This window comes from Protomyctophum parallelum (genome assembly GCF_964188405.1).
Source record: "Protomyctophum parallelum genome assembly, chromosome: 10".
In the NCBI taxonomy this organism is placed as follows: Eukaryota; Metazoa; Chordata; class Actinopteri; order Myctophiformes; family Myctophidae; genus Protomyctophum; species Protomyctophum parallelum.
Genome location: NC_139704.1, coordinates 49,546,999 through 49,566,998, shown reverse-complemented (window position 1 = coordinate 49,566,998; position 20,000 = coordinate 49,546,999). Strand labels below are relative to the sequence as shown.

The window sequence follows — 20,000 nt, the reverse complement described above, 5'->3', positions numbered from 1 at the left end:
TCTGTCCAACAGGTCTGTCCTGGTGGAGATCACACCTACAGACAGAGACACAGACACAATGATGAGACCTGGTCTCTGTCCAACAGGTCTGTCCTGGTGGAGATCACACTCTTTGGAGGGACAAAGAGAGACAGAGATGGAGAGGCAGGGAGATAGAGAGATAGAGAGTATTAGAGACAGAGATGAATAGACAGAGACAGAGAGATGGAGGGAGACAGAGACAGAGAGACAGAGAGACAGAGAGACAGAGACAGAGAGAGAGAGAGACACAGTGACAGAGAGATGGAGGGAGACAGAGATAGAGAGAGAGAGATAGAGAGACAGAGAGCGAGCGAGAGAAAGCGTTTACTGTTTGAAGTTTGACTCCATTACCTCCATGTCCTTCAGCTGATATAGTTACAATCAACTCCAGAATCATGTGTTATTTTTTCACCCGCTTTTTCTCCACAATTCTCGTGGTTACGCCAATGAATTCCTCCCTACACACATTTCTCATGACACGGCAACTCGCTCACTTCAGCTCGCTCTGTGGTGTCTCACGTGGCTGAAGTTCGCTCGAGACGGCGGGCCTCCGTCGCAGTCTTAGTCCATAGAGTAATTTATTTAGGTCTAGTCCGCACTCCGCAGTCGTTGTAAGGGAAAGGCACTTCCACGTTGGCCACAGAAGCGTGGCGTGGTTTAGAAGCACAACCCGTGTAGGATTTAGAATGTCGCTCTTCAGTGAGAGAGAGAGAGAGTTGTGACTGAGGACCTCCGTGAGGCCGGTCTATATACCTGTGATGCTGTCGATGGTGAATGCTGATAGGTCCCCTTCCTTTCTCAGCGAGTATCGCAGCTCCCCATTGGCTGTGGTCGGGTCGTCTGCGTCCGTCGCTTTCACTTCGACCACTTTGGTTCCTGAACGGAAGAGATGGAGGAAATGAAAGCAGTATAATTAATTATACTATTATAAGACGAGCTTAATGTTATTGTTACTGCTCGATGGCCATATTGTTTTGTTCGGTAAGAAGTTGCACATTAACCCATTCTGACCTGAGATCAGATTCATACGAGGTTTCCACTGGACACACACTGGTCTGATTAACCCATTCTGACCTGAGATCAGATTCATCCAAGGTTTCCACTGGGACACACACTGGTCTGATTAACCCATTCTGACCTGAGATCAGATTCATACGAGGTTTCCACTGGACACACACTGGTCTGATTAACCCATTCTGACCTGAGATCAGATTCTAAAAATGTCAGTCGTTCTTCGATTTTTCAAAAAATAGCAGACCTACAAGCTCGTAGCGCGCACGACATGATGCTGACACCAAAATGGGTTCCCGTTCAGAATGGCAGAATGGGTTAATAGAAAAATCACACTCCGTGTGAAGTGCAGTGTTCTCATGTCCGTGCAAAATGTAATACATCTATTTTACGAGATGTATTTATATCGGCAAGACGATGTCACAGACTTTCACTGGGCTATAAGATCATAGAGTATAAAGAAGGATAGAGACTGAACTGGCGTGAAGCTCTGTATATTTGACCACCACATTTTGGTGGTCAAATGCAGAAGTGCAACCGAGCGCTCAATGTTAGCCCATTCTGAACGGGAACCCCTTTTGCTGTTGGCATCATGCCGTGCTTTAGCTATTGAAAAATAGCAGATCTACAAGCTTGTAGGTCTGCTATTTTTGAAAGAAATCGAAGAACGACTGACATAGAAACATAGCTTTTTCATAAAACTGTCAGGATGTAGAAGACATTTTTAGAAACTGATCTCAGGTCAGAATGGGTTAAAGGTTTTATGACATTAATTTTCATTTATTTTTCTTTTTTCTTTTAGGTTTTATGACCTCAATTACACCGAAAAAACCTGAACTTTGAACATTCAGTGGATTTTCTGTGGTCTGAAGTTTTCTTTGGGGTTTTTTGGGCCTTTTGAGCTACAATGAAAACAGGCAACACAGTGAAACAGTGACATCTGCTGGCAAATCCCATTGACATAATGGGATTTGCAGTAAGTGATGTCACTTACTGCCGGCAAATCAGAGCACCTGTTTGAGCCAGAAAACCCCAGATCACAGAAAATCTACTGAATGTTAAAAGTTCATGTTTTTTGGGTGCAATTGAGATTAGAAAACCTAAAAAAAAATAAGAACAATTCCAAAACCTTTTTTTTAATGACACAATCCCTTTAAAGCCCAGCTGCTGCGGTAATGAATCCACGGGACGGTCCGGCCTGTATAGTTTGCGTTGAGACCGCGGGTATATAGTTCTGTAGTACTGACCCGTCCTGGAGCGCTCCACGATGGACCCGTTGAAGATTCTGGGGAACACGGGCACGTTGTCGTTGATGTCGTTGACCTGGATGATGAAGTCCCCGGCCTCCTCCACCATCTTGTTGTTGCCGTCGAACATGACGGCCCTCAGGTGGTACATGCTCTTCTCCTCGCGGTCCAGAACCTTGGTGACGAACAGGTCCCCCTTGTGGTCCACGGTGAAGATGGAGTTGGCCCCCTCGCCCTCGATGGTGAAGCGCTTCACCTCCAGCTTCTGGTTGGACTTCAGCTGCAAAGAGAGAGAACAACGGAAACGAGAGAGGAGAATGTTTTATAGACATACAGTGGTGTTCCCTTCCACTCCCTGCCACTCCAATTTTGAACATTTTTTAACCTAATAAAAGTAGGTAAAATAATTGTAATATATGTTTTTTTGTGATCATTAGAATGTCTAGAACATGTTTTATTCATTATTGTGAAAGATATCCCCAAAATGTAGATTATTAATTTATATTATTATATAATCATTATATAATTATTATACATTTTTCAACATATTTTTTAGTCTTAGTCCTAGTAGTACAAAGTAGTAGTAAGGTTGAAATCTATTTTTTGCAAGTAGAAATTAATGCGGGTGTTAGAGGGTTAAACTAAACCTGTGGGTGTGGCTGTGAATCTGGGGGTGTGTCTGTGGGTGTGTCTAACAACATTTTGAGATCGAGGAACAAACGAGCAGGACCCCACTGTATACAGGCTATGAAGGCTAGATGGCTCAAGGCGGAGTCTCCGATCAGTGTTGTTTTTGGCAGCAAATTTCTATTTTAGTTTTAGTCATAGTCTCCTGAATAGTTTTCACTTATTCTTGGTCGCATTTTAGTCACCTGGAATGTTCTAGTGTTAGTCTAGTTTTAGTCGACTAGATGTCATAAGATTTTAGTCGACTAAATCTACAGGTGATTTTAGTCGTCTAAAATGTGTTTTGGTGGGCCTTGATGCCATCATAATGACTTATTTTACACTTGCTGAAAATAGCCGATCTACAAGCTCACAACGTTGTGAACTTGTAGATCTGCAATTTTCTTCAGTGGAAAAGGTAGTCGACGAACATTTTTCGTCTCGGTTTTAGTCGACGAAAACAACACTGTCTCCGATGTAGTTCACCCGGCGGCCATCTTGTTGAGGTCAATCAAAATTAGATTTAAACATTGTCAACGTGGCTATATATGATGTGCTCAATGTTATTTTTTATATGAACGTCGTATAAAAGCATTTAAGTATGGGGACGTCTCTGACGTTTATAACGAACCAAACTGTTCGACAAAATCGGTTGAAAATTGAGCATGTAACGGTTATTTAAAAAGTGCATGCCTTGACACAATGTTATGTTGCACCTAAGTAAGATGGCCGCCAGCAGCGCGGGTGAGCTATATAGCTTTCGTATATATATATCTATGTTTTTTTCTGTTTCGCTGTCACTTAGAACTCTTTGACTGCCTTTTACGTAATTGACGTATAATATAATAAATCACAATGTCGATTCTTACCGTTGAATTTGTAATTTGTAGTAATTTGTAGTTTTTTCATTCATTCAGAAACTACACTTACCTGTCCTATCTTGTAAGGGAAGGGCGCGGGTCTCTCCTCCTCCACGTACAGATTATTCCAAATCCAATCTCTCTTCTGCCTCAAGTGGACAGGAGGAGGTAGGGCGGGTCTGCGGTTCGATTCCACCGAGTCCTCGGGAGCGAGCAGCAGCTTCTCTGCCCGCGTGACATCGGCGAGGAGGAGGAGGAGGAGGAGAAGAGGGGGTAGCATCACCCAAAGCTGAGGACCACCCATCATCTACAGAGAGAGAGAGAGAGAGAGAGAGAGAGAAGTGATGGAGGAGAGAAAGAAGAGACAGAAGATCGCATTAAAACCAGAGAGAGGGGGGATGGCTTTCTGTGTGGAGTTTGCATTTTCTCCCCGTGTCCCCTAGGGTAGGTACCCTCACATGTTCTCCCCGTGTCCCTCTAGGGTAGGTACCCTCACATGTTCTCCCCGTGTCCCCTAGGGTAGGTACCCTCACATGTTCTCCCCGTGTCCCTCTAGGGTAGGTACCCTCACATGTTCTCCCCGTGTCCCCTAGGGTAGGTACCCTCACATGTTCTCCCCGTGTCCCCTAGGGTAGGTACCCTCACATGTTCTCCCCATGTCCCCTAGGGTAGGTACCCTCACATGTTCTCCCCGTGTCCCCTAGGGTAGGTACCCTTGCATGTTCTCCCCGTGTCCCCTAGGGTAGGTACCCTCACATGTTCTCCCCGTGTCCCCTAGGGTAGGTACCCTCACATGTTCTCCCCGTGTCCCCTAGGGTAGGTACCCTCGCATGTTCTCCCCGTGTCCCCTAGGGTAGGTACCCTCACATGTTCTCCCCGTGTCCCTCTAGGGTAGGTACCCTCACATGTTCTCCCCGTGTCCCCTATAGGGTAGGTACCCTCACATGTTCTCCCCGTGTCCCCTAGGGTAGGTACCCTCACATGTTCTCCCCGTGTCCCCTAGGGTAGGTACCCTCACATGTTCTCCCCGTGTCCCCTAGGGTAGGTACCCTCACATGTTCTCCCCGTGTCCCCTAAGGTAGATACCCTCACATGTTCTCCCCGTGTCCCCTATAGGGTAGGTACCCTCACATGTTCTCCACGTGTCCCCTATAGGGTAGGTACCCTCACATGTTCTCCCCGTGTCCCCTATAGGGTAGGTACCCTCACATGTTCTCCACGTGTCCCCTAGGGTAGGTACCCTCACATGTTCTCCACGTGTCCCTCTAGGGTAGGTACCCTCACATGTTCTCCACGTGTCCCCTATAGGGTAGGTACCCTCACATGTTCTCCCCGTGTCCCTCTAGGGTAGGTACCCTCACATGTTCTCCACGTGTCCCCTAGGGTAGGTACCCTCACATGTTCTCCCCGTGTCCCCTAGGGTAGGTACCCTCACATGTTCTCCCCGTGTCCCCTAGGGTAGGTACCCTCACATGTTCTCCCCGTGTCCCCTATAGGGTAGGTACCCTCACATGTTCTCCCCGTGTCCCCTAGGGTAGGTACCTTCACATGTTCTCCCCGTGTCCCCTAGGGTAGGTACCCTCACATGTTCTCCCCGTGTCCCTCTAGGGTAGGTACCCTCACATGTTCTCCACGTGTCCCCTATAGGGTAGGTACCCTCACATGTTCTCCCCGTGTCCCTCTAGGGTAGGTACCCTCACATGTTCTCCACGTGTCCCCTAGGGTAGGTACCCTCACATGTTCTCCCCGTGTCCCCTAGGGTAGGTACCCTCACATGTTCTCCCCGTGTCCCTCTAGGGTAGGTACCCTCACATGTTCTCCCCGTGTCCCCTAGGGTAGGTACCCTCACATGTTCTCCCCGTGTCCCCTAGGGTAGGTACCCTCACATGTTCTCCCCGTGTCCCTCTAGGGTAGGTACCCTCACATGTTCTCCACGTGTCCCCTAGGGTAGGTACCTTCACATGTTCTCCCCGTGTCCCCTAGGGTAGGTACCCTCACATGTTCTCCCCGTGTCCCCTAGGGTAGGTACCCTCACATGTTCTCCCCGTGTCCCCTATAGGGTAGGTACCCTCACATGTTCTCCCCGTGTCCCCTAGGGTAGGTACCCTCACATGTTCTCCCCGTGTCCCCTAGGGTAGGTACCCTCACATGTTCTCCACGTGTCCCCTATAGGGTAGGTACCCTCACATGTTCTCCCCGTGTCCCCTAGGGTAGGTACCCTCACATGTTCTCCCCGTGTCCCCTAGGGTAGGTACTTTCACATGTTCTCCCCGTGTCCCCTAGGGTAGGTACCCTCGCAAAAAAAACATGCCGTAATCCTGGTCTCTATACTGCCTCCCCCTGGCCAGCCGGAGGCGCCTGATGGAGGGGAAAGGAACTGGTTGAAATAACATATTCCTTCTACCACTCGCTACGTCCAACCGGGGAAACTCTCCCCCCCCGTCAGGTGAAAAGAAGCAGCTTGGACTCCTCATGCATCGAAGGAAGCATGCAGTTCGTTGCTCTCCCCGGGTTGGCAGAGGGAGCGTATAAGGGCCCAGAATTACAATAGACACTTGGTGAAAAAAGAGAGAGAGACATTGAGGTTTATATACGCGTAGAAATATAGTCTATACTTTGCAGTCAATTCATTGAATTGAAATGAACTGGGAGTTAAATGGAGAAACGGAGGGATAAACTGTCAGTATTCTCTCTGTACTCAGTCGTGCGTGAATAACTAAAGCATTGAAAAAAAACAACAAACATCTCATTAGCATTCCTATATTTCTCTAGTCTGTAGCGAGATGCCTAATTCAGAGCCATGCCCCATAATGAGCACGCTGGGTTTAAATTAGACATGCTCATAGTGAAGTCACCCCAAGACATTCATTCATTCATTTATTAATTAGTATGTATTATATTAGACTAGCTTACAGTCGCTCAAAGTCATTCATTCATTCATTTGTTTGTTTGTTTGTTTGTTCGTTTGTTCGTTTGTTCGTTTGTTTGTTTGTTCGTTTGTTTGTTCGTTTGTTCGTTCGTTCGTTCATTTATTAAATTAGACATTAGACATTAGCAGCATTAGACATTCATTCATTCATTTCAGCCGCTGCCCGTTTACCCATCTGTAAAATAACTGCCCTCTCCAGAGTCCAGACCACGAATGCAGCGTTTACTACATGGTTAAAGAAATGCAACATGCCTCTCTCCTCTCCTCTCCTCTCCTCTCCTCTCCTCTCCTCTCCTCTCCTCTCCTCTCCTCTCCTCTCCTCTCCTCTCCTCTCCTCTCCTCTCCTCTCCTCTCCTCTCCTCTCCTCTCCCCTCCACAGTAGATGTGTGTAGGATACAACAGCGACAGTAACAACACAGTAGATGTGTGTAGGATACAACAGCGACAGTAACAACACAGTAGATATGTGTAGGATACAACAGCGACAGTAACAACACAGTAGATGTGTGTAGGATACAACAGCGACAGTAACAACACAGTAGATGTGTGTAGGATACAACAGCGACAGTAACAACACAGTAGATGTGTGTAGGATACAACAGCGACAGTAACAACACAGTAGATGTGTGTAGGATACAACAGCGACAGTAACAACACAGTAGATGTGTGTAGGATACAACAGCGACAGTAACAACACAGTAGATGTGTGTAGGATGCGACAGTAACAACACAGTATATGTGTGTAGGATACAACAGTAACAACACAGTAGATGTGTGTAGGATACAACAGCGACAGTAACAACACAGTAGATGTGTGTAGGATACAACAGCGACAGTAACAACACAGTAGATGTGTGTAGGATACAACAGCGACAGTAACAACACAGTAGATGTGTGTAGGATACAACAGCGACAGTAACAACACAGTAGATGTGTGTAGGATACAACAGTAACAACACAGTAGATGTGTGTAGGATACAACAGTAACAACACAGTAGATGTGTGTAGGATACAACAGCGACAGTAACAACACAGTAGATGTGTCTCAGTAACAACACCGTAGATGTGTCTCAGTAACAACACAGTAGATGTGTGTAGGATACAACAAACAAATAACTCTAAAAGCTACTGTATATACTCTACTGTACCTCCACACAGATCTGATTGAATGATGACACATTTACAGTCATTTCAGGGTGTTGCATCATCACACCTCCCGAAGCAACACGACCACCACAACAAAAATATATCGAAAAACAAACACTCACATGCGTGCGCCGCACGCACGCACACACACACACTCACACACTAGCACACCCTCTGCACCAATGTTTCAGTGTCTCTTGAACTTGAACATATTTCAAGATGAATCAGTTGTATTGTCTTATTGATTGTCAATAATACATGATCATCGAGGAGAGAGAGCAGAGATGGTGACTCAAGATAAAGACTAGTTCGCTAGACTCTGGACTCGACTGACTCGCCCCTCAAAGACTCCAGACTCCACTGACTCCCCTCAAAGACTCCAGACTCCACTGACTCCCCTCAGAGACTCCAGACTCCACTGACTCGCCCCTCAAAGACTCCAGACTCCACTGACTCCCCTCAGAGACTCCAGACTCCACTGACTCGCCCCTCAAAGACTCCAGACTCCACTGACTCGCCCCTCAAAGACTCCAGACTCCACTGACTCCCCTCAGAGACTCCAGACTCCACTGACTCCCCTCAAAGACTCCAGACTCCACTGACTCGCCCCTCAAAGACTCCAGACTCCACTGACTCGCCTCTCAAAGACTCCAGACTCCACTGACTCGCCCCTCAAAGACTCCAGACTCCACTGACTCCCCTCAAAGACTCCAGACTCCACTGACTCCCCTCAGAGACTCCAGACTCCACTGACTCGCCTCTCAAAGACTCCAGACTCCACTGACTCGCCCCTCAAAGACTCCAGACTCCACTGACTCGCCTCTCAAAGACTCCAGACTCCACTGGACTCCAGACTCCACTGACTCGTCCCTCAAAGACTCCAGACTCCACTGACTCGTCCCTCAAAGACTCCAGACTCCACTGACTCCCCCCTCAAAGACTCCAGACTCCACTGACTCGCCCCTCAAAGACTCCAGACTCCACTGACTCGCCTCTCAAAGACTCCAGACTCCACTGACTCGCCTCTCAAAGACTCCAGACTCCACTGACTCCCCTCAAAGACTCCAGACTCCACTGACTCGCCCCTCAAAGACTCCAGACTCCACTGACTCCCCTCAAAGACTCCAGACTCCACTGACTCCCCTCAAAGACTCCAGACTCCACTGACTCGCCTCTCAAAGACTCCAGACTCCACTGACTCGTCCCTCAAAGACTCCAGACTCCACTGACTCGCCCCTCAAAGACTCCAGACTCCACTGACTCGCCCCTCAAAGACTCTAGACTCCACTGACTCCCCCCTCAAAGACTCCAGACTCCACTGACTCGCCTCTCAAAGACTCCAGACTCCACTGACTCGCCCCTCAAAGACTCCAGACTCCACTGACTCGCCCCTCAAAGACTCCAGACTCCACTGACTCGCCCCTCAAAGACTGTAGACTCCACTGACTCGCCCCTCAAAGACTCTAGACTCCACTGACTCGCCCCTCAAAGACTCCAGACTCCACTGACTCGCCCCTCAAAGACTCTAGACTCCACTGACTCGCCCCTCAAAGACTCCAGACTCCACTGACTCGCCCCTCAAAGACTCCAGACTCCACTGACTCGCCTCTCAAAGACTCCAGACTCCACTGACTCGCCCCTCAAAGACTCTAGACTCCACTGACTCGCCCCTCAAAGACTCCAGACTCCACTGACTCCCCCCTCAAAGACTCCAGACTCCACTGACTCGCCCCTCAAAGACTCCAGACTCCACTGACTCCCCCTCAAAGACTCCAGACTCCACTGACTCGCCCCTCAAAGACTCCAGACTCCACTGACTCCCCTCTCAAAGACTCCAGACTCCACTGACTCGCCCCTCAAAGACTCCAGACTCCACTGACTCGCCCCTCAAAGACTCCAGACTCCACTGACTCCCCCCTCAAAGACTCCAGACTCCACTGACTCGCCCCTCAAAGACTCCAGACTCCACTGACTCCCCCCTCAAAGACTCCAGACTCCACTGACTCCCCCCTCAAAGACTCCAGACTCCACTGACTCGCCCCTCAAAGACTGTAGACTCCACTGACTCGCCCCTCAAAGACTCCAGACTCCACTGACTCGCCCCTCAAAGACTCCAGACTCCACTGACTCGCCTCTCAAAGACTCCAGACTCCACTGACTCGCCTCTCAAAGACTCCAGACTCCACTGACTCGCCTCTCAAAGACTCCAGACTCCACTGACTCGCCCCTCAAAGACTGTAGACTCCACTGACTCGCCCCTCAAAGACTCCAGACTCCACTGACTCCCCCCTCAAAGACTCCAGACTCCACTGACTCCCCCCTCAAAGACTCCAGACTCCACTGACTCGCCCCTCAAAGACTCCAGACTCCACTGACTCGCCCCTCAAAGACTCCAGACTCCACTGACTCGCCTCTCAAAGACTCCAGACTCCACTGACTCGCCCCTCAAAGACTCCAGACTCCACTGACTCGCCCCTCAAAGACTCCAGACTCCACTGACTCGCCTCTCAAAGACTCCAGACTCCACTGACTCGCCTCTCAAAGACTCCAGACTCCACTGACTCGCCCCTCAAAGACTCCAGACTCCACTGACTCCCCCCTCAAAGACTCCAGACTCCACTGACTCGCCTCTCAAAGACTCCAGACTCCACTGACTCGCCCCTCAAAGACTCCAGACTCCACTGACTCGCCCCTCAAAGACTCTAGACTCCACTGACTCGCCCCTCAAAGACTCCAGACTCCACTGACTCGCCCCTCAAAGACTCCAGACTCCACTGACTCGCCTCTCAAAGACTCCAGACTCCACTGACTCGCCCCTCAAAGACTCTAGACTCCACTGACTCGCCCCTCAAAGACTCCAGACTCCACTGACTCCCCCCTCAAAGACTCCAGACTCCACTGACTCGCCCCTCAAAGACTCCAGACTCCACTGACTCCCCCCTCAAAGACTCCAGACTCCACTGACTCGCCCCTCAAAGACTCCAGACTCCACTGACTCCCCTCTCAAAGACTCCAGACTCCACTGACTCGCCCCTCAAAGACTCCAGACTCCACTGACTCGCCCCTCAAAGACTCCAGACTCCACTGACTCCCCCCTCAAAGACTCCAGACTCCACTGACTCGCCCCTCAAAGACTCCAGACTCCACTGACTCCCCCCTCAAAGACTCCAGACTCCACTGACTCCCCCTCAAAGACTCCAGACTCCACTGACTCGCCCCTCAAAGACTGTAGACTCCACTGACTCGCCCCTCAAAGACTCCAGACTCCACTGACTCGCCCCTCAAAGACTCCAGACTCCACTGACTCGCCTCTCAAAGACTCCAGACTCCACTGACTCGCCTCTCAAAGACTCCAGACTCCACTGACTCGCCTCTCAAAGACTCCAGACTCCACTGACTCGCCCCTCAAAGACTGTAGACTCCACTGACTCGCCCCTCAAAGACTCCAGACTCCACTGACTCCCCCCTCAAAGACTCCAGACTCCACTGACTCCCCCCTCAAAGACTCCAGACTCCACTGACTCGCCCCTCAAAGACTCCAGACTCCACTGACTCGCCCCTCAAAGACTCCAGACTCCACTGACTCGCCCCTCAAAGACTCCAGACTCCACTGACTCGCCTCTCAAAGACTCCAGACTCCACTGACTCGCCCCTCAAAGACTCCAGACTCCACTGACTCGCCCCTCAAAGACTCCAGACTCCACTGACTCGCCTCTCAAAGACTCCAGACTCCACTGACTCGCCTCTCAAAGACTCCAGACTCCACTGACTCGCCCCTCAAAGACTCCAGACTCCACTGACTCCCCCCTCAAAGACTCCAGACTCCACTGACTCGCCTCTCAAAGACTCCAGACTCCACTGACTCGCCCCTCAAAGACTCCAGACTCCACTGACTCGCCCCTCAAAGACTCCAGACTCCACTGACTCGCCTCTCATAGACTCCAGACTCCACTGACTCGCCCCTCAAAGACTCCAGACTCCACTGACTCGCCCCTCAAAGACTCCAGACTCCACTGACTCGCCTCTCAAAGACTCCAGACTCCACTGACTCGCCCCTCAAAGACTCCAGACTCCACTGACTCGCCTCTCAAAGACTCCAGACTCCACTGACTCACCCCTCAAAGACTCCAGACTCCACTGACTCGCCCCTCAAAGACTCCAGACTCCACTGACTCACCTCTCAAAGACTCCAGACTCCACTGACTCGCCCCTCAAAGACTCCAGACTCCACTGACTCGCCCCTCAAAGACTCCAGACTCCACTGACTCGCCCCTCAAAGACTCCAGACTCCACTGACTCGCCCCTCAAAGACTCCAGACTCCACTGACTCACCTCTCAAAGACTCCAGACTCCACTGACTCACCCCTCAAAGACTCCAGACTCCACTGACTCACCTCTCAAAGACTCCAGACTCCACTGACTCGCCCCTCAAAGACTCCAGACTCCACTGACTCGCCCCTCAAAGACTCCAGACTCCACTGACTCGCCCCTCAAAGACTCCAGACTCGACTGACTCGCCTCTCAAAGACTCCAGACTCCACTGACTCGCCTCTCAAAGACTCCAGACTCCACTGACTCGCCCCTCAAAGACTCCAGACTTCACTGACTCGCCCCTCAAAGACTCCAGACTCCACTGACTCGCCCCTCAAAGACTCCAGACTCCACTGACTCGCCCCTCAAAGACTCCAGACTCCACTGACTCGCCCCTCAAAGACTCCAGACTCCACTGACTCGCCTCTCAAAGACTCCAGACTCCACTGACTCGCCTCTCAAAGACTCCAGACTCCACTGACTCGCCCCTCAAAGACTCCAGACTCCACTGACTCGCCCCTCAAAGACTCCAGACTCCACTGACTCGCCCCTCAAAGACTCCAGACTCCACTGACTCGCCCCTCAAAGACTCCAGACTCCACTGACTCGCCCCTCAAAGACTCCAGACTCCACTGACTCCCCTCAAAGACTCCAGACTCCACTGACTCGCCTCTCAAAGACTCCAGACTCCACTGACTCGCCCCTCAAAGACTCCAGACTCCACTGACTCGCCTCTCAAAGACTCCAGACTCCACTGACTCGCCTCTCAAAGACTCCAGACTCCACTGACTCGCCCCTCAAAGACTCCAGACTCCACTGACTCGCCCCTCAAAGACTCCAGACTCCACTGACTCGCTCCTCAAAGACTCCAGACTCCACTGACTCGCCCCTCAAAGACTCCAGACTCCACTGACTCGCCCCTCAAAGACTCCAGACTCCACTGACTCGCCCCTCAAAGACTCCAGACTCCACTGACTCGCCCCTCAAAGACTCCAGACTCCACTGACTCCCCCCTCAAAGACTCCAGACTCCACTGACTCGCCTCTCAAAGACTCCAGACTCCACTGACTCCCCCCTCAAAGACTCCAGACTCCACTGACTCGCTCCTCAAAGACTCCAGACTCCACTGACTCGCTCCTCAAAGACTCCAGACTCCACTGACTCCCCCCTCAAAGACTCCAGACTCCACTGACTCGCCCCTCAAAGACTCCAGACTCCACTGACTCGCCCCTCAAAGACTGTAGACTCCACTGACTCGCCCCTCAAAGACTCCAGACTCCACTGACTCGCCCCTCAAAGACTCCAGACTCCACTGACTCGCCCCTCAAAGACTGTAGACTCCACTGACTCGCCCCTCAAAGACTCCAGACTCCACTGACTCGCCCCTCAAAGACTCCAGACTCCACTGACTCGCCCCTCAAAGACTCCAGACTCCACTGACTCGCCCCTCAAAGACTCTAGACTCCACTGACTCGCCCCTCAAAGACTCCAGACTCCACTGACTCGCCCCTCAAAGACTCCAGACTCCACTGACTCCCCCCTCAAAGACTCCAGACTCCACTGACTCGCCCCTCAAAGACTCCAGACTCCACTGACTCGCCCCTCAAAGACTCCAGACTCCACTGACTCGTCCCTCAAAGACTCCAGACTAAGACTGACTCGTCCCTCAAAGACTCCAGACTCCACTGACTCGCCCCTCAAAGACTCCAGACTCGACTGACTCACCTCTCAAAGACTCCAGACTCCACTGACTCCCCCCTCAAAGACTCCAGACTCCACTGACTCCCCCCTCAAAGACTCCAGACTCCACTGACTCGCCTCTCAAAGACTCCAGACTCCACTGACTCCCCCCTCAAAGACTCCAGACTCCACTGACTCCCCTTAAAGACTCCAGACTCCACTGACTCGCCCCTCAAAGACTCCAGACTCGACTGACTCACCTCTCAAAGACTCCAGACTCCACTGACTCCCCCCTCAAAGACTCCAGACTCCACTGACTCCCCCCTCAAAGACTCCAGACTCCACTGACTCGCCTCTCAAAGACTCCAGACTCCACTGACTCCCCCCTCAAAGACTCCAGACTCCACTGACTCCCCTCAAAGACTCCAGACTCCACTGACTCGCCCCTCAAAGACTCCAGACTCCACTGACTCGCCCCTCAAAGACTCCAGACTCCACTGACTCCCCCCTCAAAGACTCCAGACTCCACTGACTCCCCCCTCAAAGACTCCAGACTCCACTGACTCGCCTCTCAAAGACTCCAGACTCCACTGACTCGCCTCTCAAAGTCTCCAGACTCCACTGACTCCCCCCTCAAAGACTCCAGACTCCACTGACTCCCCTCAAAGACTCCAGACTCCACTGACTCCCCCCTCAAAGACTCCAGACTCGACCCAGACTCAACTCAGACTCGTGTGCATCTCTGGTAGAGAGCTACTGGAACCCACACTGTTTCTTCAGGAACTGTATTATTTTCCACTACCAGAACAGACAGAGTTAAATAACTCATAATAAGGTCAAATGTGTGAAGTCGGTATTTGAAGGAAAACTAACACATTCATTCATGTATTATTAATGCATGCTGTCAACATTGAATTGTTTTCCCAAAACTCTAAATTATTACCTTTCTTACCCTCTGTCTGTCTGTCTGTCTGTGTGTGTGTGTGTGTGTGTGTGTGTGTGTGTGTGTGTGTGTGTGTGTGTGTGTGTGTGTGTGTGTGTGTGTGTGTGTGTGTGTGTGTGTGTGTGTGTGTGTGTGTGTGTGTGTGTCCGTGCACGTGCACGCGGGTCACTATCAGCAGCAGCAGTATAAGGTCATGTAATTAATCCTCAGCGTGGGTTTCAGCCGCAGTAATTCCACCGGCTCCCAGCAGGGGGCAGATTAGAGCTTAGTCTCATTGTCTGTCAGATTAGGAACCAACCAGGGGATTAAAACCCCCCAAATAATCTCACTCCTCCTAGTGGCGTAATCTGTCATTCTGTGACCTCTGCTGACCTTTGACATTTTCACACCACTCCATGCCAACCAATTTTATTTTTTATTTGGTGGGGGGGGGGGGGGGGGGGGGGGGGTTAAATGCTTAATCTACTAATGCTTAAGCATATTGAATTGTATATTTAATTTGCAACACTCTATCGACTTGCTCGCATTCCAGTACCCCAAATCTCGGCTCACTCACTCACTCACTCACTCACTCCAGCTTGGTGGTGTTACGGGGAAATTGGTGACCTGCTGAAATATGTGACTATCGTGCAGAGTCTACACGATTGTCACCTATTTCCACAGGTCACCGATTTCACCGTAACACCACCATACATGATACATGACGTGTGCGTGATGGAGTGGCCGAGATTTGGGTAGGCTCAAGTCGCCTTCAGACGGTGCGCTCCGTCGGTGAAAACGAGTGCACCTTTTTCCATCTGACTGCTTTTCCAGTCACATCAGAGAGAGAGAGAGAGAGAGAGAGGTGGTGCGCAGTGGTGTGCACAGATAGACACTAGGATAGGGCGCCCGAGAGGCATCCTAACCAGATTGCCTGAATCACCTAAGCTGGCTCCTTTCCATAGCTAGATATATAGCTATCTAGCTATATATCTCGTGTTGTGTTTATAGCTATCTAGCTATATATCTCGTGTTGTGTTTATAGCTATCTAGCTATATATCTCATGTTGTGTTTATAGCAGACTCCTCACTTGCAGTTTGGGTCAACTCCAAAGAAAACTCCACATGTCCCAACATTTTATTTACCTGCCATAGTGTCAACCCCTTACCCCTGTGTGGGATCTGTGGTTAGACTGGCATATTCACCGATACCGATATGACCCCATATGACAAATAAGGGCCGATCCGATACCCAAACAGCATCGGGACATCCCTAACCTCAACAATCTGGACGCCTCCTCACGTCACACCAAGGTTTTTCCCGCCTGTTTCTCTACAGTAGAATAAATCCTGTGTGAATCTCCAGCAGAATGCTACAGATTACACCCCCCCCCCACCCCCCCCCCCCCCCCCCCCCCCCCAAATGGGATCAGCTCAAAAAGGATGTGATCAAAAAATTGCAAAGAGTTGCATGTGCGTGTGTGTGTGTGTGTGTGTGTGTGTGTGTGTGTGTGTCTAAAGGCTCAAATCCTAAAAGTCATATTCTATCCTCAGAAAGCTCTTAATCTTCCAGGACGTCCCCAGAGGACCTGGCAGCTGAACACGGACCTAGAATGAAAACCTCTGACCCTCGACCCCTAAAACTAAATACATAAAGACCCTCGACCCCTAAACTAAATACATAAAGACCCTCGACCCCTAAAACTAAATACATAAAGACCCTCTACCCCTAAAACTAAATACATTAAGACCCTCTACCCCTAAACTAAATACATAAAGACCCTCTACCCCTAAAACTAAATACATGAAGACCCTCTACCCCTAAACTAAATACATAAAGACCCTCTACCCCTAAATTAAATACATGAAGACCCTCTACCCCTAAAACTAAATACATAAAGACTCTTGGCTTGACCTTATAGTCCGGCAGCCGACAGGCTTCTTTTGTTTAAAGTGGGACTATATTTGGTATTATATAGTATTTTTTATTGGCTTAAAATATTGTCTATACATTCGTGAATACACACTTGCTGCCACTTTGCCCAAATGTGCCCAAAATATGCTGACCTCATCACATTTGTGCTGACCTCATCACATTAAGTCATGACGTCTATGGCCGTTTTTAGCCCAAGTGGTGTTTTTTTTGTGCAAAACGAATGCTTGGAATGGATTCAGAATCATGAAAACCCCCTAGTTTGTCTCATGGAAAGGAAAGTTTGATTTTTTTTTACATTTTGGCCTGCCATATACACTAAACCCAAGGGTTTAGGTTATAAACAGTTTTAAACACATATTTGTAACACTTTTTAAACGTGTCACAGTGTTTAGATTATAAACAGAAGAACATGTTTAATCGCCTGTAACACTTTTTAAACACATAAACGTGTTTAGTTTTTACAATCAAAGTCAGTCATATTATAGGTGTTTAGAATTCAAACACTAGGTGTTCTCGTGAGGTGTTTGAGTGAACTCGTGTTCTACTGTATTTTATGACCATTAATAAACACTTGGCATTTTATTATTACACACATGGTGTTTAGGTTTAAACGCGTCACATGTTCCAGGGATTTACAGTGATAGGATGTTAATGGTAGGGTCACAAGAAACCCCTATAAAAAATGTGCCCAATACTTTCAGCCGGTCAGCACGTGGATTCATGAATCTATGTATATAGACAATATTTTAGGCCAATATACAAAAGACTATATACCAGATTTCCCACTCGTCCACCTCGACTGACTATACGTAAAACTAAATACATAAAGACGTTATACTGAAACCGAACGGACCAGAGTGGCGTGGAACAACTGACCAGTGATCAGTTACTGAAACCGAACGGACCAGAGTGGCGTGGAACAACTGACCAGTGATCAGCCTCCATGATGAGAAACTGAAAATGAGGAAATCACAGCTGAATGGTATAGTAGCAGTGTTGTTTTTGGCAGCAAATTTCGATTTTAGTTTTAGTCATAGTCTTTTGAATAGTTTTCATTTAGTTTTAGTCACATTTTAGTCACCTGGAATGTCTTAGTGTTAGTCTAGTTTTAGTCGACTAAATGTCATAAGATTTTAGTCGACTAAATTTGCATGTGATTTAGTCGACTAAAATGTATTTCGGTGGGCCTGGATGCCATCGTAATGACTGATTTTACACTTGCTGAAAATAGCCGATCTACAAGCTCACGTTGCGACGCGTTGTGAGCTTGTAGATCGGCTATTTCCAACATGCAACCAAGTGTAAAATGACTTATACTGGATCTCTTGTCCACTAGTCCCTTCCTAACATTTTAGTCTAGTTTTTATTTGTTGACAGAATTGTCAGTATATTTAGTCTTAGTTTTAGTCACCATAGCATAGTTTTCATTTAGTTTCCGTTTAGTTTTCTTTAGTGGAAAAAGGTAGTCGACGAACATTTTTCGTCTTAGTTTTAGTCGACGAAAACAACACTGTGTAGTAGAGTGTATATGCGCGTCACATCATCATCGAACCCGGAAGTTATGCAGGAACGCCTACTGAGTGTCAACAAACTACTTCCTGGCCTCGACAGCCCCAGACATCCACACAGAGAAGTCTGATTGCATCAACCAACGTTAAACAACGTTAAACTCACTTTGCATGTTGCTTCGACACTCGATGTGCCACTCACTTTAAGCATGCGCATACCCTCTATTGCACGTTGGTCCCTGACTATTCATTTAGTAACGCGTAGGATTTGTTTTCTTTGTAAAAATGTCTTTCCACTAGTTGAGAAACAGTGAAGTGAATGACCTGTTGTGACCTGAGACGACCGTCCGTGTTCCAGTACAGTCATTTTACTGACACAAGTTCAAGAAATTAAAACTGGTCGAGTCATCGTTATCAGGAAATGATTAGTAGTCAGTTTACCATTGGTTGAGAAACAGTGGGATTTAGATCTATACACATGGGAGGTATGGCAAGTTTTACAAAAGCCCTAATCTTATATAGCCCACATATCCCCAACGGTGGTCCCCAGGTTGATTCTTAGTCAGGGCGGTGGTCCCTGGTTCATATCCCCAGCAGTCCCCAGGTTGATTCTTAGTCAGGGCGGTGGTCCCTGGTTCATATCCCCAACGGTCCCCAGGTTGATTCTTAGTCAGGGCGGTGGTCCCTGGTTCATATCCCCAACGGTCCCCAGGTTGATTCTTAGTCAGGGCGGTGGTCCCTGGTTCATATCCCCATGCAGTGGTCCCCAGGTTGATTCTTAGTCGGGGCGGTGGTCCCTGGTTCATATCCCCAGCGGTCCCCAGGTTGATTCTTAGTCAGGGCGGTGGTCCCTGGTTCATATCCCCAACGGTCCCCAGGTTGATTCTTAGTCAGGGCGGTGGTCCCTGGTTCATATCCCCAACGGTCCCCAGGTTGATTCTTAGTCAGGGCGGTGGTCCCTGGTTCATATCCCCATGCAGTGGTCCCCAGGTTGATTCTTAGTCAGGGCGGTGGTCCCTGGTTCATATCCCCATGCAGTGGTCCCCAGGTTGATTCTTAGTCAGGGCGGTGGTCCCTGGTTCATATCCCCATGCAGTGGTCCCCAGGTTGATTCTTAGTCAGGGCGGTGGTCCCTGGTTCATATCCCCAGCGGTCCCCAGGTTGATTCTTAGTCAGGGCGGTGGTCCCTGGTTCATATCCCATGCAGTGGTCCCCCAGGTTGATTCTTAGTCGGGGCGGTGGTCCCTGGTTCATATCCCCAGTGTTCCCCAGGTTGATTCTTAGTCAGGGCGGTGGTCCCTGGTTCATATCCCATGCAGTGGTCCCCAGGTTGATTCTTAGTCAGGGCGGTGGTCCCTGGTTCATATCCCCAGCAGTCCCCAGGTTGATTCTTAGTCAGGGCGGTGGTCCCTGGTTCATATCCCCATGCAGTGGTCCCCAGGTTGATTCTTAGTCAGGGCGGTGGTCCCTGGTTCATATCCCCATGCAGTGGTCCCCAGGTTGATTCTTAGTCAGGGAGGTGGTCCCTGGTTCATATCCCCATGCAGTGGTCCCCAGGTTGATTCTTAGTCAGGGCGGTGGTCCCTGGTTCATATCCCCAACGGTCCCCAGGTTGATTCTTAGTCAGGGCGGTGGTCCCTGGTTCATATCCCCATGCAGTGGTCCCCAGGTTGATTCTTAGTCAGGGCGGTGGTCCCTGGTTCATATCCCCATGCAGTGGTCCCCAGGTTGATTCTTAGTCAGGGAGGTGGTCCCTGGTTCAT

General features: G+C 49.5%; 1 protein-coding gene across 1 annotated transcript in view; it reads right to left on the bottom strand.

Moving 5' to 3' along the window:
- Window positions 1-20,000, bottom strand: part of cdh5 (cadherin 5) — a 78,112-nt gene that overhangs the window by 45,324 nt on the left and 12,788 nt on the right. Inside the window, exons 2-4 of the mRNA XM_083774780.1 lie at window positions 3,876-4,112; window positions 2,280-2,559; window positions 775-897 (exon numbers count right to left, since the gene is read on the bottom strand). Coding sequence (XP_083630906.1) covers window positions 775-897; window positions 2,280-2,559; window positions 3,876-4,112 — 640 coding nt within the window. The remainder of the gene's footprint in view (window positions 1-774; window positions 898-2,279; window positions 2,560-3,875; window positions 4,113-20,000) is intronic.